General features: G+C 36.2%; 3 protein-coding genes across 3 annotated transcripts; all 3 read left to right on the top strand.

Annotated features, from left to right (window-relative positions):
* The first annotated feature begins 3,769 nt into the window (after nt 1–3,769).
* Nucleotides 3,770–5,064, top strand: LOC125221062. Its single transcript, XM_048123191.1, has 3 exons — nt 3,770–3,881; nt 4,493–4,738; nt 4,850–5,064. Exons 1-3 carry the CDS (start codon nt 3,770–3,772, stop codon nt 5,062–5,064), a joined length of 573 nt encoding a protein of 190 aa, XP_047979148.1.
* Nucleotides 5,065–5,748: 684 nt separating this feature from the next.
* On the top strand, nt 5,749–11,420 carry LOC125223232 (signal peptide peptidase-like). The gene is made up of 12 exons (XM_048126277.1): nt 5,749–5,878; nt 6,476–6,553; nt 7,050–7,165; nt 7,260–7,411; nt 7,507–7,592; nt 8,747–8,874; nt 9,299–9,349; nt 9,506–9,592; nt 9,694–9,763; nt 10,206–10,342; nt 10,440–10,517; nt 11,104–11,420. Exons 2-12 carry the CDS (start codon nt 6,514–6,516, stop codon nt 11,173–11,175), a joined length of 1,017 nt encoding a protein of 338 aa, XP_047982234.1. The 5' UTR covers nt 5,749–5,878; nt 6,476–6,513; the 3' UTR covers nt 11,176–11,420.
* A 6,730-nt stretch (nt 11,421–18,150) lies between these two features.
* On the top strand, nt 18,151–19,727 carry LOC125219208 (extensin-like). Its single transcript, XM_048121122.1, has 3 exons — nt 18,151–18,238; nt 18,323–18,407; nt 18,487–19,727. The coding sequence occupies exons 1-3, from the start codon at nt 18,221–18,223 to the stop codon at nt 19,572–19,574; spliced, it is 1,191 nt and encodes a 396-aa protein (XP_047977079.1). The 5' UTR covers nt 18,151–18,220; the 3' UTR covers nt 19,575–19,727.
* The last annotated feature ends 5,075 nt before the right edge of the window (nt 19,728–24,802 follow it).

Below are 24,802 nucleotides of genomic sequence, written 5' to 3'. Positions count from 1 at the left end.
GTACTACAACTCGATGATGGATGGGGCGATGTACCACGGGCTGCTGCTGCTACTATCAACCAATTTATCACCGTGGACCTAATTCGCCGCCTTGCGCCGGCATCCCCACCACTACCACTACCACTAGTCATTTTTGGATCCACCGATCAAATTAGAAATGTAGAGAGAAAGAAGAGAAACTCGTTAATACTAGTGGTGCAAATGAAATGAAGTGTAACAATCCGTATATAAAGAGTTTTGAAAAAAAATTTGAAAAATGCTCTCGTCCGTCGGGACGTCCGTCGCCTCACCACAATAGCGGGCGACACAGATAACATCTCGTCCGTCCGGGACGTCCGTCGCCCGCTCGTCCGCCCCAATAGTGGATGTCCACTATTATGGATGCTCTAAAAAAACGTTTCATTTCCCAAAATTTATACTCCACAAATATCAGTTTTTGTTTGTTTATTAATGGATCATGTGTACAATTGAGATCCTTTGAATTCTCCATTAAATTGAGACGTATAGGAGAAGGGGAGTTTCGAAAATATTTACAAAAATATTATTTTAGGTAAAAATTGTAATTTAATTAAAATTCATTTTAATGAATTCCCACATTTTAGATGTGATTCACGGCAGTTTTAGAAATGCATGTAATGTAATTATTTTTTTTTATCATTGGATAAGTCGTATTCTAGGCCTTGATTACTGGTCAGTATGATGAGCTTAATGTGCATATTTTGCAAGAGAAGTGCGTAAGTGTGCAGTAAAAAGGTGCAAGTCAGCAGGAAAGGAATTGGGGAGTTCAAGTGAAAAAGGACGTCAGAAGGGTGCAATACTGATCAGGATGTATGCCCTAAGGCTCAAGATGGAGAAAAGAGAAAAGCTAGTAGACGGCCAACTATTTGACGGGGGCAAAAGCGACAATTTGCAAGGAACAACAACCCTACTTTTTAGGGCAAGCCTCCCTATAAATAGAAGGTCACATGAAGAAAGAAGGGTGCATGATCCATAATCCACAATATACCTACCAACACACAACAAGCTCACTTAGAACCGCTCTCGGAAGTCTTAGCTCCGAGGCGGAGGCCAGCTTTTCAACTCTCGTTCCTCGCCGCCAGTCATGATCACTTGAAGCCGACCGAGTTCCCCTGGAGATCATCCACCGTCTACTCTTCCAGCCGTTTTAATAGTCAGAAACTGTTTCTTCGCCCAAGTGGCAAAAACAATCTTTACTTGTTTTCTTAGTTTAAATTTGCATTTTGTTTTAGCTTGTTGGATCTTGTTAGAACTTAAATCTTCAGCTGCTTTTGAAGTCTTTTGTTGCGAGCCAAACATTTGCTATGGAAGTTGCTTTTCTTTTGTTATCTTTGATCGTTGTCACATTTCATTCTGACTAGTTTAGATTTCTGTTGTTTGCGTTTAATTTCTAAGTATTGAAGCATGTTTTCGTTTGCGTAGGCTAGATCTGAGTTTGTTAGCTAGCTCGAGTTTTCTTTCTTCCAATCTAAGGTTTAATGCATGAGTTTTTCACTTATGTTGCTATCATCACCTTGCATGTTAGTCAGTAGGATAATTTTGTTTTATTAGCTGTTAATCTTCAATTTTAAGTCTTTTAATTTATGGATCTGACGTGTGAAGCTGTAAATCTGAGTTTATCCATGGAGTTTGTGTTCGTCTGAATTTTATGCATACTTGTTGAAGAAGACAACATCACAATCCACCTTTTCTAGGACCACTTTACTTTTCAGCCACTTTTGCTTTTGTACTCCCACTTTTGCCAGATTTTCTGCAGATATGTCAGCGCGTCAGCCATTTCGTTAGGATATTCACCCCATCTTTTGTTTAACTACTTTTAGTAAACTTCTACTTTTCACATGCACTCCAGTAGAATATCTTTTCTCTCTCATATGTCAACCTCACCCAGATATCAGATAACCATTCTAGTCAGTAGAGTCTAAGTCCAATTTTAGTTTTCGCTAGGTAGAATTTCAATCCAAGCGTGGTAGCTAACCAACCATTCTAGAGTGTCACCACAGTCTAGAGCTACAACCATCGTTCCTCGTGGGATTCGACCCTTACTCTCACTATACTAGCCAGTAGAAGTGGGTTGAGAAAATTTCTTGATACCAGGTTTTTAGGTTTTCGATCCAGCGACACGACTAGGTTAGGAGTCACCTCCTGGTCAATTGAACACACTTTCCATAAACACAACCCGAGGCCTAATAACCATTTCCGGTACATCAGTATTGCACCAAAGTTACATAGGCTTATAATAAGGTGAACAAAAAAATTGTAAATGTCTGGAATGTTATTGTGCATTAAAATTCCATGATAAAGATTTATTATCTTAATTTCATTAAATGCGTTGTAAGCTTCCTTAAATTATATTTACAAATGTAGGAATTAATTAAAGAAAATTATTTTAATTACTTATTACAATTTTTCACCTAAAATGACATTCTTGTAAATATCCTTAAAGTTTTCCTTTTATATAGGTTTATATATATATATATATAGGGGAGCCATGTGGCACAAAACATGCAATATTTTAAACACAAAAATGCAATCTAGCTCCACACACATATATATATATATACATATATATATATATATATATATATATATACATATATATATATATATATATATATATATATATATATATATATATATCTATCGAACTTCAAATAAAGATTATTGTGCCTATTTTTCATTTAATAATCCAGCCGAATGCTCGCATCTCCCAAATTATCCATTAATATTATTTCAACCTCTTCATTTCTCTTATACTGTAAATTTTTTTGCATTAAATCTCGTACGTATCCAAAGTCTTTATATTTTCGGGGGATGAAAAAAGTATTAAAAGAATTACTGATTACTACTCAATGCACTAAATTTTATTTTGCCAATTGGGTAAGTTTACGATAAAAAATTTTTACTCTCTCCGTTCCTAAAAATATGAATTCTTTCATTTTTAGTCGTTCATAAAAAATATGAACTTTCTAATTTTTGAAACTCTTTTCTCTTTTATAAGACGGGATCCATTTTTTCCTAATAATTCTTTTAAATTTTTTTTATCTCTCTGTTACTTTATCAATTACTATAAATTAAAACTCGTGTCGAATCAAATGTTCATACTTTTCAGGGAGGATGGGAGTATCATAAATTAGGACCATACAATTAATCACTGCTCATCACTGCACTAACTTTTCATTATAATTATGTGTAAATTAATGTTCCACTTATTTTTTTTTTTAATATTTTTAAAAATTCAAAAATAGATTTAGTGGTAAACTATATTTAGAATTATGTAGTTTTGTACTTTTTCCGTTCCATATTAATCGAGTCATTTTCTATTTTAGGAACTAGTATAAGATAATTAAGTTATTTTTATATTTGCTAAAAGGTAACCTTCTCTCTAGAGCATCCACAGTAGGGGCGCCGCGGCGGGCGCCCCGATCGCGGCTGAGCCGCGCCTGTCTACTGTGGCGGAAGAGGCCGCCCCGGAGGCGGACGATTTTTGGGGGCGGAAGGGCTTTCGCCCCGAATGCGCCGAGGACGAGCCGGAGGAGAGAGAAACGCGGCGGCCGCCGCGGCTATCTATTGCACGGCGAAACCGCCGCGGCGGTCGCCGATTTACATTTTTTTTTTAATTTTGGATTTTTAATTATTTTTATTATAAATATTCCTCCCATTTTCATCTTCTCTCCACACACATCTTCACACCTATTTCACTTTCTATCCAATTTTTCTATTTCTAAAAATTTGTGGATTTCCATTGCTATTTATGGATGATTTATGGAATGAAGCATGGGATTCTTTGATTCAAGAGGTGCAGAGGGAAGCCGACGAGGAGGATGAGGCGGCGGCGGCGGAATTGGCGGCGGCGGCGATCCCTCGTGAGATTCGTCATCGTCGGACAATCCCACGAGACCATGTCGGAGCGGCTGAGCGGCTTATAGCAAACTACTTTTAGCGCTAACCCCCGTTACCCAGCTGATATTTTCCGTCGGCGTTTCAGAATGTCGCGACCGCTCTTCACCCATATAGCGACGACATTGGCGGACCGGTACGGTTGCTTCAACCTCCGGAGTGATTGCACTGGCCGGATCGGACTGTCTACTTTTCATAAATGCACCTCTGCAATAAGGCAGCTTGCCTATGCCGGACCGGCTGATATGTTCGACGAATACCTACAGATGGGTGAGACGACTAGTCTAGAGGTGCTCCGGCAGTTTTGTAAGGGCATGCGGGAAGTCTTTGGTCCGGAGTTCCTACGAAAGCCAACTCCCTGATGAGTGCCAGAGACTGCTAGATATGCACGGTGCGGTGCACAGTTTCCCAGGGATGATGGGCAGCATTGATTGCATGCATTGGGAGTGGAAAAACTGCCCGGTGGCGTGGAAAGGCCAGTTCACTACTGGTTTCAAAAGCAAACATCCTTCGATGATCTTGGAAGCCGTTGCTGACTACCGTTTGCGGATCTGGCATGCGTATTTCGGTGTTGCAGGTTCGAACAACGACATCAACGTTCTGCAGTCGTCGCCTATCTTCAATGATGAGTGCCGGGGAGAGGGTCCAGAGATCAGTTTTGTAGCAAATGGCACGCAGTATCGCAGGGGATACTATTTGGCAGATGGAATATACCCTCGTTGGCCCGTATTCGTCAAGACACTTCGCCAACCGGCTGGAGCGAGGAGACAATATTTTGCGCGAAAACAAGAGGCCGCTAGGAAAGATGTTGAGCGAGCTTTTGGTGTGCTCCAAGCGCGATGGGCCATTATACGCTGCCCGACACGAGTTTGACACGAAGATGATGTCGCGAATATTATGTTAGCATGTATCATATTGCACAATATGATAATAGAAGATGAAGGATTTGCTGCAGAACGTTGGGCACCGGAAGATGGTGCAAGTACAAGTCACGGCGTTGCCTCCGCGCCGATACAGATGGGTGTACCACGTAGTAATGAATATCTGATCCAACGTTTCGCTGATATACGCAGGAGCACAACACATGACCAACTCCAGGTCGATTTGATTGAAGAGGTATGGGCATGTAGGGGAGGCGGCGTAGCGTGAAGAATATGTGTGATTTTCCGTAGATCAAATTTTCGTTGTAATTTTTCCCTTACATTAATCCGATGAAAATTTAGTTTTCAATTTTAATTTGTTTTATTAGCCGTTTTTATCTAATTATTTTTAGTCCGATAATTTTAATTGTAATTGAATTAAAATATACAACAAATAAAATAAAGTGAAATGTGGCTGAAAAAAGTGTCAACTATTGTGGCTATGAACAAAAAACGTAAAAGTGTCCAGCCAAAGTGTCCAGCCAAAGTGTCCACCCTATTATGAATGCTCTTAGTTTATACTCTTTTCATCTTTATTATTTTATTTTCTCTTACTTTATTCACAAGCTCTTAGTTTATACTCTTTCCATCTTTATTATTTTATTTTCTCTTACTTTATTTACCATCTGCTCAACGCATTATTTTAATTTATGTGTCGAAAATAAGTGTATGTGACTCTTTGTTAATAAACGAATGAATTAGTAAGTTTGTTTAGTTAAGTTTTGAAAAATTTACATGCTGATTATGAATTTATGATGACGGTGTAAGAGCTTGATAAAATTAATAACTTGTCGCGTCACAGAGATATTTGTAAATAAGACGTGGCGAAATGTTATTGGTAGAATAGTTGTCCAGCTACGTGGCTTTGTGAAATAGTAATTTATTTAATTATTTATTTTCTGTATTGGAAATAATTTCCTCATTTGCCATCTCTCTCAGTCTCTCACCGCCGTCGTCGCCTCAGCCCCTTTTCGTCCTTATTCTCGGCGTCAGCTTCCCCGCCGCTGCCGCCGTGGACTTGTGCTTCGCCGTCTTCTTTTCAGGTCAGTTTTTCTTCACCGATGTTGCATCTTCTTCTCCACCGCAACTTCTTTTTTCTTCCCAATTCAGTCGACTATTTGTTGGATTTTATATTGAGATCTGCAAGTTCGCTCATTTTTTTTCTCAATTGGAATCGGTGCCCATTTTTTCTGAATTTTGAATTGATGGATCTAAAAATTGGAATAATAAGATTTGTGAGATATTGAATTTTGATATTAACTTGTTTGATTTCTCATTGACTGATGGATGTTATTTATTTTGGTGGAAGGCTTGTGATGCACTGTGATCTATAGGGTTTAGGGTTTAGGGATCTATACAATTGTAAATATTCAGAAATTGTTGAGTGGAAATGAGTGATAAAAAATTGTAGATTATAATTGTATTCACAGGATATAATGGTTTTATGGAGCCCTAATTTTAATTTCCAATGTTTATCTCATCTGTATTAATGCTTCATCTTGCATAGTACTCCTATTACACAACAGATACTGTATTGGCGGGAAAAAATGGGCGAAACATTTCACTTATTGGCTCTTATATATGTATCTATATATATAGATTGTAAAACGAATGCGTGTTATTTGCTATGGTCTTTCTAGGAAATTGAGGGACAGTTCAAGATTCCTGAAGATTTAGAATGAAGAACCATGAGCGTCTTGCTAATTTGGCTCTGGCGGGTATGTCATTTTTTCTGATTCATTGAGTTTAATTTGCTGGCTTTCTTTGATTTCTGTACTGCTAAATGGATGTACTAAACTTATTTTGAGATGTGTTAAATGGGATGATGAACAGTTTGCCTTGACCCCATTGTTATTTGGTTTACTGGCTCTGGCTGAGTGTTTTGTGGAAACATGGTTGATGTTCTTGGGTGTTGATATGTAGATTTGGGCATATGAATGCTCGATATTTTTTTATCTGCATAATTCACTTCATATTTTGTACCCTTACTTGGTGCAGAGGCATGTCCTAAAATCATCAAGGCCCATTTTGAAATGCATTTTATCCCCTTTATTTAGGAAACAACTTGGTTAGAGAGTGTTATATTTATATTCCTAGGCACTCATGTTTCTCTGAAGTTCCATATTCATTTTCATGGAAAGTGCATAGTGTGGATAACTTTACTCTGTGGTCTCTTCTCTTGGCACATTCTGACATCATTATTCACTGTTACAGGTTTGACCCTTGCCCCACTTGTTGTGAAGGTAGACCCAAATTTAAATGTCATTTTGACAGCTTGTCTAACTGTCTACGTGGGATGTTATCGCTCTGTTAAACCTACTCCACCATCAGTAAGTTGGATTCCGTTACATTTCCATCTAATGAACCCTGTGGCTTGAGGAATTTGTAATCAACTTTCGTTGGTCCTGCGATTAAATATTTTAGGAAACGATGTCCAACGAACATGCCATGCGGTTTCCATTGGTTGGGAGTGCAATGTTGCTGTCGCTGTTTTTACTTTTCAAATTTCTATCGAAAGACTTGGTTAATGCTGTTTTGACGTGTTATTTTTTTGTACTTGGGATTGCTGCACTAGGGTAAGTTACTCATATGGGCTATATCTTATTTAGCTTAGTATCGGTGTTTTAGTATAATGTTCTATTAATATTCTTACTTTGTCTCGACTTTGTAGGGCAACCCTGCTACCTGAAATTAAGGGATTCCTGCCCAAACCATGGAATGATAATATTATCACATTGCGCCTCCCATATTTTCAGTGTATGAACTCACCAAGACCTCTGTGTATCTAATTATATATTCTATCATCCATAACAATTTTTTTGGTTGTCACTTGTCACATTTTTCTGTTGGGAATCCCTGGTTTTGCTGCTCACATTTCATTCTATAGTTGCAGATCTTCAATAAAAGATAATACTCACATCTTAGTTGACTTGGACTACAGTTTTGGGTTGACTGAGGATAGATTTTATAACAAAATGCATTCATTTGACTGTGAATTATACTTAGTTATACCCAAAATGGCAACGGGGGCAAAAAAATTGTGAACATTGGAATGTGGTTCTTTCTAATTTTCTGAGTTAGCATACTAATTATCGAACAAGACAGGATACTTATTAACAGGCAAAATAGACAACCTACTATATATTCTGGTGTTCTCTGTATGGTCCATGGAGACCTCTATTCTTTGAAATTGATAATGAAAATAATTCTCAAATGTTTTGATTTGTTGATGGATGTTTTTGGGTAAGTCAGATGGATAATATGTGATTCTTTTATGCAAATTTGTTCGTTATCTACTTCCATGGGTGTGGGCAAAAAATTATGTTCTTTGACCTATTCGGACAATGATTTGTTAGTTAACTTTGTTGGTTCAACCGTCTGTTCTCTGCCATCTGATAATTGGCGTTCATGTGGATTTGGAAACATTCCATTGCTGTAAAGTTGAACGTGTTGTGATGTATGTGGAGATGTTCAGTTTTCCTTTTTCTTCTTTTGCTATGTGAGAGTATATCTAAAATTTAGATGTAAGATGTTTACATTTTTGAGAACTGATTATGGCCTTTCGTCTGGAAAAAGAAGGATTTTTCACTTCGTTTAATTGGAATGTCAGTTGCTGACAACTGCTTTCTGCGATTGGAAACTTTGAGATGTTAGATAGTTTGGCCTTATTCAAACTAATTAGGGTCTTTTGTCTAGAATATGAAGGATTTTTTACTTGATTAGTTGGATAGCTAATTGATGGCAACTGTTTTCTGTGATTGGATTTGGAACTAAGATGGTGCTCAATAGTTTGGCCATGATATTTCATGTCATTTAAGATCTTTATCTAATGCATTTTTTTTGAAGCCTTCTGTTCAATCTGCTCAACTTTTTGTTGCTTGTAATATGAAGACATTCTTCTTATTTATCAGCTTTGGAGGTTGAGTTTACAAAATCACAGATAATTGCTGCAATTCCTGGAACGTTCTTTTGCGCGTGGTATGCTAAACAGAAGCATTGGCTAGCTAACAATATCTTGGGGCTTGCCTTCTCCATTCAGGTTATCACACTATAACTGATACTCCCTCCGTCCCACATAATTTTACCCAGTATTCCATTTTGGGCCGTCCCACATAATTTTACCCATTTCACTTTTACCATTTTTGGTAGTGGACCCCATATTCCACTAACTCATTTCTACTCACATTTTATTATAAAACTAATACTTTAAAAGTAGGACCCACATCCCACCAACTATTTCAACTTACTTTCCATTACATTTCTTAAAACCCGTGCCGGGTCAAAATGTGTAAAATTATGTGGGACGGAGGGAGTAATATTTTATCTTGGTGCATCCGACTTACTATATAAATTATGGAATTCCAGCTGATGCACATTGAACCTTAGAGCTCTTGAATCATTTTATTTTTGAACCAGCTTTCTTACCATTTTCATCTTTATTTTTTTCTACATAACAATTTCAGGGAATTGAAATGCTTTCACTTGGTTCATTCAAGACTGGTGCTATTCTATTGGTAAAGATTAATGTTTTATTATATGACTCACACAGAAACTACCTAGCGTAGTTCCATTGCTTTATGAGCCGAGAGGAAGCTTTCGGATATATTTTTTCTGACAGTTGTTTTCTCCATTTTGTTCGCTACTTAATGGTTATATTCTGCCAATAACAGGCTGGTCTTTTTGTGTATGACATATTCTGGGTTTTTTTCACCCCAGTTATGGTTAGCGTTGCGAAATCTTTTGATGCCCCAATAAAGGTGCATGCTTCAACTCTATAATATACCTTACCTGGCATGGCCTTGTTCCTTGTAAAAATTCAGAAATTTCAGTATAATTAATCTTTCTCTGCTCATTGCAGCTTTTGTTCCCTACAGCAGATTCTGCTCGCCCATTTTCAATGTTAGGACTTGGTGATATAGTGATTCCTGGTATGAACTTTTTTACTTCCAGTTTTAGATTTTATGATTTGAGCACCTTTTCGCTTTTATCTACTGGTAGAGTGTCATTTAATAGCCATCACAACTGCACATGAGTAGAATATCATCACCATGTCCTTTGTCATTAACTAGCGAAATGGTGCGTGTGGCGCATGTAAAAAACAAGATATTTGTATATGTATTTATGTATATATGTATTTATGTATATACATTTCAGTTTTCAACCATTTCACTTAACAAGGGAAGGGATTTAGGAGTAATAGATAAGAGAAAAATTTAGTTATACTTGGTGCATCATTTTTGCATGTCTCATCTGGATAGGTGGCTTGGTACATTGAGTATTCTTCCTTTGTTCAATTGGTAGCTGTTCTTCATGTATGACTGAATTACACTCTAGATGAATCAGTTGTTTGATTTGGCATGTACTTTTCAGGGATTTTTGTAGCATTAGCTCTAAGATTTGATGTCTCGAGAGGGAAGGACAGCCAATATTTTAAGAGTGCTTTCCTAGGATATACAGCTGGTCTAGTTGCCACAATCATCGTAATGAACTGGTTTCAAGCTGCACAAGTGAGTAATCTTCTTGAAGAGTGGATATTTTGCCCAAAAAGATACTCGTTTATTATATTTCCTAATCTGTGTTTTTCAATTCTAATTATTTCTCCAGCCTGCTCTGTTGTATATTGTGCCCGGTGTCATTGGATTTTTGGCTGCACACTGTATATGGAATGGTGAAGTCAAACCCGTAAGTCAATAATTCTTTTGTATTTTCTTTTAATACAATATCATATACCCACCATAATGTATTTGCTAGAGGTATAGAAGTATACGAAATGTCCTTGATTTAAATGAGTGGATTGAAGCATTATTAAAAGAGATGAGTTCCAACTTTATATTCACCAAACTAGGGTAGTGATAAAATGCACACTGCATCTTTGTCCTTCAAACTCCAAATTATGATCTGGACCGTTAGATTTCAAGATTGGATGTCAACACATAAAAATCAACAGAAAATGTCAACACAACGTCAATTGGTTGACAATGTTGACGTTGTGTTGACATTTTCTGATGAGGTTATTTATCATAAATCAAATGTTGACATCTAACCGTCAAGATCATAGTTTAGAGTTTGTACAATATATAGAGTTTGTATATGATTACATCCCTACCAAACTATCTATCTATCAATCTATCTGTCAAATTTTACATCCTTAACGTAAACTAGCTTAGGAGTTCTTATTTCTCTTACTATAATGTAGGGCCTAGTATATTGTTTTCTTAAAAACTCTAGTTATATTCTCAATCTCATAATATAAACTGATTTAATGCAGTTGTTGGCATTTGATGAATCAAAATCAAAGGCTGAAGAGACTGATGAAGACACTAACAAGAAAGCAGACTGAGACAAGGTTAGTAGATGAGGTGCAACGTTGGTAGTCGACTAACTTGGAAACAGATTGTTGTACCTGATTTTTTTCTTTAGCTAAAAACGCATTAGCCCCTCCCATCCCGTCCCTCCCGGCCGATATAAGATTTTTAATGTGTATCTATAACCAGATTCCGATGAGACCTTTTAGATATGATATGATCTATATTGGTTTGGGAATACAACAAAAGAAAAGCAAAGGAAACCGTTATATGCGTCTTATGTATATTTGTTTTACTTTCCGTCATATTCTTGGAAGTTTTAACCTATAATCCCTTGAGCCAATCCTGCATTACTAACTGAGGTTTTTCTTGGTATGATCGAAGAATATGATTTGTTACTTTTATTCTATTCACTTGCTTGATATAATAGAATGGGGGAGGGAATGTAATGAATATACAAAGAAATTGTCATCTCATTATTATCTTCATCTCATTCTTACTTTTATTCCGCTCCATCCTTATTCCAATTCTATCGTACCGAGAAGGCTCTATGTAATTTTTATGAGTTGTAGTGTTGCACTCCTCTGTGATTGTGCTCGATCCTGTTCTTATTATTTTAATCCAATGTAAGTATCATCCTTACGAGTTTAATCACAAAAAGTGTTTTTTCATACGTGTGAAATATATTTATTTTTATTTATAAAAATTGTAAATATCTACTCCCTCTGTCCCAGAAGAATATCCACGTTTTTCTTTTTAGTTCATTCCACAAGATTATGCATTTTCCAATTTTGTAAACTCTTTTCTCTCTAATAAGGTGAGACTCGTTCCCAAATAGTAATATTTTAATTACTTTTTCTTTCTACCCCTCTTACTTTATTAATTTTGCATTAAAATCAGTGTCGAATCTAAAGTGCATATTCTTTGGGGACGGAGGGAGTACTAATATATATTTTAAATAAAAGTAAACTACAAAAAATATGTGATGGTTTTAATTTAGTACTAAATCAAGTATTACAGTATAACTTCTGTAACAAGTTAGTAAGTTATATAGTAGTGCCATTACTCTTTGAAAATCTCTCACCATATACTTGTTATTTTAAGTTTTCATAAATAAAGCAATTTTTTTTATAATACTATTGCGCCTTTTTGGGATAATTTATTTTACATAATAAATTTGTACATCTTTTGTCAACAACCGCAAAATATATAAAATCATTAGTTGTGTTTTACAGGTCACGAGAGAATTAAATTCTATTTGAACATCTACCTGATCTATTCTATTATATTTATATACACTCATTGCCCAAATTCACGAATTACTGTAACATAGAGGATATTTGTGGAACAAAATGTTTGCCCAATTTGGATGGAAGACTAGACGGATTCTTAAACCACTTTTCTTGCTGTCAAAGTTGACAACACGTGTTAACGTACAATCAATTCATTTCTTGCCATGTATTGCAAGTAAACTCAACATAATAGTATTAGTTTTAGGCAGGAATTTCATTGATCTGAATCTTTAATTACAAGATAAATAATTTGTATCGTGTCTATCATTTTTAATAATTTTGAATAAAGAATCACGTAATGTATGATTGAACCAATATGTGCTGTGTTATACCCATATATTATATCTTTAGCTTACGCGTAAAACCAAATGCATGAGTAACAAGAATATTCTCAAGAAAATTTAATATTCACAAAGAAATAAATGGAACATGTTTAAGTCCTAGTTGATTTGCAAAATCAATGTTTATAGTTTTAGCTGTAAGGGAATCTTCAATCTCCACCCTTCTTTATACCCTAATTAATATTAATATGATTACCTAGCTCCTTAGCATCCCATAATAAATAGAATACAACCAACGAGACAGATTTGTTTACATTTCTCAGTATTGTTCCTTTTTATTTTTAATACCAATGGATCTTGGACCTCCTTCAATCGTTCTGAAGGCAATCTAATGGCTACTTTCACCAAAAGAACAACCTAAATTGGCTCCACCTATCTAGCAACATTCAATCTAGAAGACATAATCAATTGACAAATCAACACAATTGAATGTGGAATTGATAGAATCTCACAAAGGCAAAAGATAGAGTTTTAAGGGTTTACAATAATAAAATTTGATCTAGAAATGAATACTCCACATTGGGTATTTATACTAAGGGGACCAAGTCAAATGCATAGAGTGTGACTTGATTGAAAAGGCAGCTTCCAATGTGCACTACTCGGTCGGGTAGTACTAAAGTCGGTTAGCTACTAGGCCAAGTACGGGCCTCTGACTCGCCTCGCATGCGCCATGGACGGGTGGAGCTAAGCACCCTCATTACCCAATTAGGTGAAATCCTCTGCCTCCGCTGATGTTTTACCGATCCAGGTACATAGATGACCCACAAGGTCACTCGGCCAAGTGACTCCTTTTGACTCATTTGTCAAACACCCGGTCGGTTAGGTCCTTGTCGTGGTGCCACCCGGCCGGATAACACACCCTCTGACTCGAAGGACGGCTGTAAGGGGGGTCTAGGTCCAGTACCGGCCATTGTTGTTGAATGATTAGATTGATCGACTTTTCCCTCGACATTAAACGGCTGGATTCGCATCATCCCCTCCTTTTAAAGGACTTGTCCTAAAATCACGAGTAAGAATACCTATACTAAAATTAAAACCCTAGTTAAAGGTCAGCATAGAAATCATTATGCAATCAATTAAGTAAAAGCATAATTTAGAGACAAACAATCACTAGCTAAGCAAACAATTTAAGCAATGTCAAAGTGGGTGCTAGTTCAAATTGAACATATAAGAACACAAGGCCATATCAATAATGGCTGGAAAATTTTAAAAACTGTGATCCACTTTTAGAACATTTTGTATACAGTTCCCTAACTTCAATTGGGTTGTACTTTTGTAGATAACCCCAACAACTCAGAATTAGGATTAATTGGTATCTCTTGGTATCTTGTGTAATGGTACTCCGTATGCGAGATAAACTAGTACTGAAACTTTATACTCCCTCCGTCCCAAAAAAAATAAAAATATTTGGGACGACACAAAAAATAATGCATATAGTGTAAGAGATGAAGAGAAGGGAGAGTAGTTAAAATAAAGTTAGTGGATAGTGAAATCCATATTATTATCAGGGTTTAATGGTGGGCTATAGTGTAATTAAATTGATGTATATATGTAATGAGTTTTGTAGAAGTTTCTATAAATGGAAATGGAATAATTTTATGAAAAAGGAAAGTGTCCTTATTTTTATGAGACAGAGGGAGTACATATTGTGTTTGAAGATGATACTATGCCCAATAGATGTTTTGAAAAGAAGTAATTGTACATAAATATATAGATAATTGGAATTTATTCTAGTAAAATAAGTAGGGGTTGTTTCAAAGCTCAACACTCTTACCCAGCAAATTAATTAAATTGAGCTAACAACAAGCTTGATTAAATTGACATAAAATATCATAAACATGAGGAAATAAAATAAATTAAAAAGAAGCCCGAACTTAGATAATTAGGATTTGGATGGTAAGTCAATATTGATTACAATAGTGACACTAATCAATATTCCTAATGGACTTTAATTAGAGTAGACTCAATTTAATTAAATCACAACGTTATTAATTAAGAGAAGGCATCATGCCCAATTCTTATTAGATCCATTACCAATCCCATCAGTTCTCTATAATTAAGAGAAGGAACATGAGATCACATAATAACATATTTATCATAATTTTTTAAGATCACTACTACATATTTTAAAAAATCTCATCTCTGTCCATCTTTGATATTTTCTCCTTCCTATATTTAGGAGTAGTTTATTGCCCAACGCCCCAACCAATATTCAAACTTCGGGTAATTTATTAGAAGATTTGAGGTTCGAATCCTTTTGTGGAGAGACTTGGGTAACTGGAAACAATCATCTACAACAAGAAGATAAGCAATGAAGAGGTATATTCTATTCCCTAGGAGCATGACTAGGTATCTCTTGCATGAGATATGTTGTCTATCTATTTTTATTCATAATAACACTTAATTCATAATTTGTGGATGAGGATTAAATTTGAAGGTTGTTCCGATTAGGCAAATAAATTTTTACAATGAAGAAAAAAAATATTTGGATATGATAGGCTTAGAATGTTTAAAATGTTTGGCTTAGATTCAAGGAAATGTATGTGTGATCTCAAGTAAGATACTTTGAATGTGCAGCACTTCGTTGTGACCGATCACATTTGAAGGTTGGAAATCTTCATTCATGTAGGTCTCAATATTAAATACTCTCATTTTTCCACCGTAGTAGAGTCATTTTATAATCTATACTTGTTTTTTTAAATGATAATAAATAGTTACAGCGGAGAAAAATTATAGTGAAAAAAAGTAATGGAGATAAAAGTCTTCTTTATATAATTCTTTCTCTTACTATACTCTTTATTCATTTTAATTATTTATTATCATTTTTCTAAAATGAGTGTCAAAAATGAAATGACTCTACTGTTGAGATCGGATGAAGTAGTACGTTGGAGGAGTATCAATTAGATTTTGACCGTTGGAGTTGATATTCTACTATGTTTGAAGTGGTAGCTTGTTGATCTATCCTTCATCGTTTACAACTTTGTACCAGATCTTTTGCAACATCGATTTTTTTTCATATAAATTATGGAAGATTTTTTTTGTAGCACAAGATAGGCTAGTTTGTTGCTAGAGACATTTTTTCATGTTGTATCTTCTATATCTTAGCTAAAAACCTTTTAATTGTGCAACTATCGTTATGATGATTATTTTCTCTTAGGAGGTGTTCGGTTGTCAAGACTAAATCCCATGATTAAATATGTATTATATTTGGTTCATAAGATTAAACCCTACAACTTAATCTTAGATGGATAGTCTCATGATAATTAGTCATAGCTTCCCCCTTCCAACTAAAATAATCTCACAACTTAATCCTAGATGGATAGTCTCATGATTATTAGTCATGACAACCGAACGCCACCTTAGTTGAGTTTCTATCGATCAATTTTCTTGTGTTTTTGAGTTATTTATCTTTACTCACTTCGTCCTTATGTAGCTGAGTCGTATTCTTTTTTAGATTGTTCCATTGTAGCCGGGTTAATTTTTTTTTGGCAAAAAAATAGTATATTTCTTTTTTGTTGTTAACCCTCTTTTACTTTGTTCTCTCTTTATCTCTCTACCTTTTTCCTTTCTACTTTATTCTCTCTTAACTCATCTCCCTTAAAATAATTTTTCTTAAATCTCGTGCCGAAAAGAAACGCCTCTACTACAGAGGGACGGAGGGAGTACAATATATTCACTATTTCCCTTAAAAATAGTAGGTATGCTTTTCTCTATTAAAAATTGGACCCCAATCCTCATTCTCTACCAAGAGTACTACAACTAACTTTTTTCCTATTTCTCTTCTACTTTACTAATTTCATATTAAAACTTATGCCGTTCCCAAAATCATTATACATGAGACAAGAGGAGTATATTTCACCATCAAATATTTCGATACAAATCCGTATATTTAATTTTAATTTTTTACTTAAATTTATAGTCAGATAGTACTTCATGCATTCCATTTAAAATTGGCATATTGTTAAATGCATTAAAGTAAGAAAAAAAAACTAATCATGTGTTTTAACATAAAAAAAAAAACAAATTATAATTTGATTGTATAAATTAGAAGTGAAATCTTGAAGAGATAAAAAGCTACATTACCGTCAATGTAAACACAATTCGTTAAAGAGCATTTATCCAAATATTCCAAACATTATCTAATACTCCAAGTTATCATCATCCTCAGGAATTAGAGTTTTCCGAGGCCGGTTATTGATATCTTAAATTATGCAAAAAGAGCATCTAAAACATTAAAGTGAATTCCTTTCTGCCTGATATTTTAAAGGTCTATATGAACAAATTATTTATAGAATAAACCCACTTTTATACATGACCTTTTATATCAAACACGATTTGCCACCAATGAAGAATATATGCATCGGAATAATTCAAAATAGTAATTACGTTAACTCATGGGCTGCTTCTTGTTTTATACGTGTAAGTAATGCTCATATATAATGATAATGAATTTATTATAGAAATAAATGACAACAATGACTTATGTAATGGAATAACGTGACTCCTGCTTTTATTCTACTTACTTGGTACTTTAGAATGAAGAAAATAATGGAATGGAAATACAAAGAAAACGAAATTATCATTTCATTCCTTCTATTCCTATCTTCGTTTCATTACATTATACTAAGAAGTGGTAAAGCCTTCATATTTGTAATTGGTCTAGTTGATAGAATGGTAATGTATGAAGCCAAGGATCTGAATTTCGAGTCCATCCGGTGTTCAAATTTATATTCCTTCCATCCCACAATAAAAGTCCTATTTTGCCATTTTGGTTAATCCCATAATAAGACACTATTTTATTTTTTACCATAAATGATAAGTAGGCCACATATTTCACCAGCTTATTCTACTCAAATTTTATTATAAAACTAATATATATAAGTGAGACACATATTCCATTAACTTATTCAACCCATTTTTCTTTATATTATTACTATTGACTCATATTGCTGGATGGATGAATTATTTATTTGTATTATATATATTCACACACTCAATATAGATAATACTTCATTCCCGAATTTATGTGTAAAAAACATAGTATTTCAAAAAGTGGCTTATACACAGAGAAAATTTAACAATTAAAAAATTTGCCTAATGACAAAAATAACAGAGAAAATTTTGAAATCATTCTATTATTATTAAATAACAAAAGAGAACATTGATTAGCGGACACAAGGGAAAGAAACAGAGGAAATGTAATATAGATTTCGTGTTGCAGTTATAATCAAACAGCACAAAAATCAGACACAACACACGGTGGAAAGAAGAGATTCCTTGCATGTCCCACAATTCATAAACTTTCAAAATATTCCAATTCCATGCAAGAAAATGCATGCCATATATTGATTCTTATTCTCTTAACACTCTCCATTCCCATACCATCATCTTTATCTCTTTGATCTCTATCTCTATCTCTATCTTTTCTCCCTCCCTCCTCTCCATTAATGGTTCCTGAAATGGAGGTATGTCTTAAATATGTACTATATGCATATGTATATGTAAGAATTAAGTAGGATTTTTTCTAATATTGTATTAAAAAAATGCAGAAACCTCAAGTCACAGAGATAAAGGTGAGAATGGATTGCAATGGTTGTGTGCAGAAAATCAAGAAAGCCCTGCAAGTGGTGTCCGGTAAGCAATTTTTTCTCGAAATCAAATTCTTGAATCTCGAACAGATTCGTCTCTAATGCAGTGTGCTCGTATTTGAAAGGTATACAAGGAATCGAGGTTGATTTCGCGCAGCAGAAGCTAACCATTACAGGCTGGGCTGAGCCAGAAAAGCTAGTGAAAGCAATCCGAAAAACGAGAAAAAGTGCGGTGATTTGTGTACATACAGAGGAAGCCGGCCCACTAGAAGGCGAGGAGGAGGCCTCGCCACAACCAGAGCCCACGAATCAGCCAGGGGAGACCGAGGCAGCGCCACAGGACGAACCACCACCACCACTGCAGCCGGAGAATCCACCAGCTTATCATCAGCAGACAAGACCATATGGTGCGGAAGAAGTTCATGTTGTTTACCATCATCCACCTGATCATGGATATGGTAGACCTTGGAACGCGTACCCCGGGTTCGGAGACGAATCGCATCAGCCACCTCCACCGGTTTATGTGCAGAGCTACAACACATATAGACCATCTCCACATGTAACTGAATATGCATATCCTCGGCCACCACCTCCCAGATACTCGTACGACACGAGACCCAATCCCTATAGCGATCCGCGGTTCAAAGAAGAGCCACCACAACTGCAACCACAACCTCCACAACCACAACCACAACAACAACCACAACCACAACCACAACCACCACAATCACCGCCTCCCACATACACATACAACGCTAGACCCGATCACTATAGTGGTCCAAGGTTCAGAGACGAGCAGCCACAACCACAACAACCACTACAGCAACAACTACCACAACCTGTGTATGCAACACACAGCTATAACACATACAAGCCATCACCTTATGTGACCGGTTATGCATATCCCAGGTCACCACCAAGACCCTCGCCCTCGACTCATATCAGACCTGACAGCAGCTGGGGCCCAGGACTACAAGGGGAGAGTGAGCAATCTCAACCACCTCAGCCTGTTTATGCAACACACAGCCAAAACATATACAGGCCATCTCCATATGTTACCGAATATGCATATCCCGAGTCACCACCTCCTAGATACTCTTCTTATAGTATACCCGGAAACTATAGTCGGGATCACTACGGTGGGAGCCATGGAAATGGAAATGTAACATCAATGTTCAGTGAGGAAAACCCTAATGCATGCAGAATAGTGTAATAGCTCACAAAAACACCAGAATTTTCTTAGAGATTAACTGCTGCAATTTGAGGAAATATGTTCCCAGCTTGTATGAGTTAACAACATTTATTCTTCCATGTATTTTAGTCTTTATATCCTCAAATATCTGAGTAATAAACGATAAATTTTTCATTCCAATATGTAAGGAGATAAAAAGGCAGAGACTCAAACCTGAGAGCTGAGACTAACAGTGCAAATGGAAAACAGTAAATCTAATTAGCAAATACCAGCATGGGAAATATACATTTATATTTGAAGAACTTGTTTTTCTCAATCGAACAAAAAATGCTGTTTGACCACAAACGTTGTGAATATTGGGCAGACTCTTGTGGGATGGAGGGAGTATGAAGTATATATGATTATGTTACTAATAAAAAGAAGGGGATGAATTCCTCAGGCATATCTTTGACTCCCAATGGTTTAGTTTCACTCTTTTAATCTACCAGATCACGCAACTGAGGCAAGACACCTAATGCGCCTTCTATGTTTGAGCGATCCAGAGCAGTAATTGTTCAATATATATACACACATACAAACAAGTTCATACCACATTATGGATACGACAACAAGTTTGATAACAAGAAGCAATCAGATGCACATTTGAAACAAGCTAAAGGTGATGCTGTATTGAGGTATAATCATAACAACCAAAGCAATAATTTGCTTAGAAACATTTTGTAGCTTTCTTGCAAATACATTAGGAATTGTGTCACTGTGTAGAACTCCATTTCAAGAAAAAATGAAGAATTTCATATCATACTTGTCGAGATCGGTATCCCATGAAACTCAAATACATTCAAGATAAAATACACTCAGCATAAAACACACCCTGGATGACAATTGTTAACTCTCTCCATTTCAACTGACCGGCAGAGGAGAGGTGAACAAAGAGAGTCACAAGGTGAGCAAATTCAGTCTGCACTTGACCTTTCCATATCTGTGATCATTACCCATATCCAAACCCAATAAAGTCCTAGCTTCTAAGCTAATTTCCCGAGAAATGAATGTATGCAGGAAGTGTGTGTTGAAGCCTAGTTCAACTTATCGAATACTTACAAGCTTTCTGAGCATAGTAAAGATACACTTTGCAAATATTAATCATTTTCTTTACAATTTTAATATAAATATGCAAATTGAAGTATGTTTACATTACATGAAGTTGATTACAGCCCTAATTTTGATAATGAATGGAAACTTTAACAACTCGTCAATAAGAAGCATTACTACACTACAGAAGCGGCAACAATGAGGTTTAGTATCACAATTCTCAACCATTTTTTGCAATTAAAAACCGCGTGGAGAATTGCAAAACCTGCCAGATCCAAATTCGGACTCTTATAACTCACCACCCCATTTCTCCATTCTTCAAGCCAAATCCGAATTAGGATTTGTGAGCTGCAAATTGTTTGCGGTTATCAAATTCAAAAATACAGTGAGGTATTGGGCCATAACTTTAATTAAAAATATAGTATTAGAGTCATTTTTGGTAAGAGTCATTTTTCTTATTTTTATTTTTTATTTTTTAGTAAAACTTATGAAGTTCCATATTGGATCAACTAAGCAGATTTTATTTTGGGTTAATCTTATTTAGATTGCCGGCTAATGAGGTATGGGTTCATTGTATTATGATTTTATTTGATTATAAATTTTCTATTTAATTGTGATAATTTTATAATATATACTTAAACTCAAATATGAATGAAAACTAATTAAAATTTTATATAAATATAAACACGTTTCAATATATTTCAAAACATTCCTTATGAAATACTACTACATTATTGCTAGTTCCAACACACAAAATTAAAGCTCGAAATCAAGTACTGCAAAGCAAAGTGTAATTAAAGGCGAAATTCGTATGTTCTCCACCAGCACTCCGTATTTGAACAACCATCTCTCTCTGGTCTTCCCACTTTTTAAGTGTTTAAAATATCAAAATTCGACAAATAAGAAATCCACAATAATTACTTAAAGAAAATCCACTATAAATAACTTGAATCGCCAAAATCTCCAACGTAAAAAGAAAACAAAGAAGAAAATTCATAAACATAAAGCTCAACATGCAGAGAGCTCCGCATAGTTTGGTTATAACTAAACAATCTACTTTGGTGACTTTATATTTGGATTGACCACATCAAATAACTTGGCATAGAAGATGCTATGGAAAAGGTCCTTTGTCATTGTTTCTTCATATGAAGGAGGTGGGTTGGAAGAATACTGATAGATTTAGTAACTTGGAAATAAGATGACATGCATTGCCAGTTTTTTGAAATTCTTCACCAGGAGCTCAGTACAATATTACTTCTACAGCTGTTTGCTTCATTTATTTTTTGTATACATTATCCTATGCAGGGTAGGATAGTGATAAAATGCAAACTCATATTATACAAACTCCAAACTTTTCAACACAGTATCAACGCAATGTCAACACATTGTAAAATTTTAAGATTTTGATGTCAACACAACATCAACCCTTGACATTGTATTGATATTTTTTGTTGCTATTATTTTATCATATGTTGATATTTTCTAACGGTCCAAATCAAAGTTTGGAGTTTGTACAATATTTAGAATTTGCATTTCATCACGTTCCATGCTATGCAACTGTTCCATATGTATGAGTCTTCTTTACTTGATTTTTGTACAGTGATGTAGTAATTTTCTGACTTCTTTATGAGTATCTTCTTACTCTTCAACACCCCTTTAGGTGGTTAGGGCATGTATTTAACTGTCTCAACTTATTGCAGAGTGAAAATATTGTAGAGATTTTCTATGAGAAGCACTTGAATCAGTTAGTTGATGTATTATCATATTACTCTTCAACTCCCACAGATTTCGTTAGATATTACTCCCTCCGTCCGTGAATAGGAGTCTCATTTCTGTTAGGCACGGGTTTAAGAAATGTTAAAAAAAGTGGGTGGAAATAAGTTAGTGGTTATGTGACCCATTTGTATTTATTAGTTTTAAATGAAATGTGAGTGAAAGTCAGTGGATCTTATTGGATATTGCAGGATGAGCACCTAATTAATCATGTTGTAAAGAACAACCTTTTCAAACCGATTATAGATGCCTTTGTTGCTAATGGGGATCGTTATAATCTTCTGAATTCTGCAGTTCTTGAACTCTTCGAATATACTACCTCCGAAGCCGCATTAACCGTCACATTTACTTTTCTGCACTCGTTTTGTAAAAATGATAGTAATAAATAGTTGAAGTCGAAAATAGTAGTAAAATAAGAGAGAGAATAAGGTAGAGAAGAGATAGTATAATGAGGCAAAAAGGTTAAAGCTTAAAACCGAGAGCTGTCTTCTGCTGTACCTTAAAGGGCCTAGCAACCGGAAACGTTCCTCCTCCAAAATGTCGTTGCACCAAAGCCTGAGAAGGGGCTCGTAGGTGCATCTGAAAGTGCAGAAGAGGCAAAACAGAATGGCAAATTAAAGAACAAAGTCTTCGCTGGAGATGGCTGTGAAAGGATCTTGAATATATTCAAAAGAGTTCAACCAAACAGAGATCCCCTCGAATGTTGTACAGTACTATCGCAAGGATGCAGAGGACTTGCCTGTAAGCTTCTTCCTCAATTGAAGTTTAGCTGAGTAATTGTTCATTGTAAGACTAGCACCGACCGTGAGCCTTTTGCTAATACGCAACCATCTTTGCGTAATGTTGTCGTACATGGATAGTCGTATAGAGATAGGGAAGCAATCAAGCAATCAAACCCTGTCTTGGCATGGTCTGTGCAAACTACCTTGTTGAGGTCAAATTTTGTGTTTTTCTTGTCATTATAACTTCGCAAGACGTAAACTATATTCTTGCAAGGATATTCATAGCAGTTGTGAGATGTGCCACTCATTTCTTACATACTCCATCCGTCCTATAATACGAGTCATATTAATTAGTTAGTGAAATATGAGCCCCACTAATATATAGTATTAGTTTTATACTCCCTCCGTCCCTTAAATATTATCACGCGGGTTTTAAGAAATATAATGGAAAATGAGTTGAAAAAGTTAGTGGAGGATTGATCCTACTTTTATATATTAGTTTTATAATAAATGATAGTTGGAATGAGTTAGTGGAATATAGGGTCCACTACCAAAAATGATAAAAATTGAAATGTGACAAATTTTGTGGAATGGACGGGAAATAGAAAAATGTGACAAAATTTTAGGGACAGGGGGAGTAATGAAATGTGAGTGGAATAAGTTGGTTGAATGTTGGGTCTACTTACCATTTACGGTAAAAAATAAAATAAGACTCTTAGAGCATCCACAATGGTAATAGGCCAGCCATAGGCCAGCCACTCTCTCTCCCTGCCACGTCAGTAGCACTAAAAATCCACCTGCCACATCAGCATAGGCCAGCCGCAATAAAAATAATTAAAAAACAACTATATTTTATGAAATAAAATTTACGGAATTAAATTTACGAGACATATACGGGAAAATTCATTCATTTCATTAAAAAAAAGGTACATAGATTAAAAAAAATACATGATTTTTTTTTTTAAAAAAGGGCTTCCACACACGAGCCCCGCCACTTTCTACTCCTCGTCGTCGCCGCCACCACCCGAGGTGTCTGAGCCCGCGTCTGAACTCCCCACCAGTGCCCTCGAGGCATCCAAATCCACCCGCATGTTCTCGAGCATCGAGTAGATGAACCTCTTCTCCGTGGGGTCGGTTGCGGCCTTCCACTCTTGGAAGACCGCGAACATACGTTCCTCCGTCTTCGCACGCGAGAATAACGTGTACGCGCGTGGGGGTGGGGGGGCGAGATGACCTCATGGGGCGATAGGGGGATCCTCCCTCGCTGCCCGTTGCGCCCGCTTTTGGCCAACAAGGCGAGGGCGACGAGTAGCGGATGGAGGGGACGGAAACTCCTCAGCATCCGGGGGAGGTCGTGGGATCAGCCGCTGCTGCCGCCGTAGTCGCCGGAATAGTTCAGCCTCTGCTTCTTCGGCCACCTAGCGTCCGCACCCCGCCGAAACTTCTCGGAGTCCTTCAAAGAACACCTAGCATTCCCGGAAGAGGAACTCCTTATACTTCCCCGGCAAGGGGAACTGACTTCCGCTATCCTCCGGGCGTCCTCCTCATTCCCGCCCACTAGTCACCTGGCGGAGGGCGTTGGCGTACAACCCCGAAAATCGGCCGACCGCGGCCCTGATCAGTTCCCACCCCTTCCGGCACTCCTCCCCGCTGTAGTCCTTCCCA

Source organism: Salvia hispanica, chromosome 4, assembly GCF_023119035.1.
Source record: "Salvia hispanica cultivar TCC Black 2014 chromosome 4, UniMelb_Shisp_WGS_1.0, whole genome shotgun sequence".
NCBI classification, from domain to species: Eukaryota; Viridiplantae; Streptophyta; class Magnoliopsida; order Lamiales; family Lamiaceae; genus Salvia; species Salvia hispanica.
The sequence above is the reverse complement of the archived record's forward strand: the minus strand, read 5'-3'. Positions and strand labels throughout refer to the sequence as shown.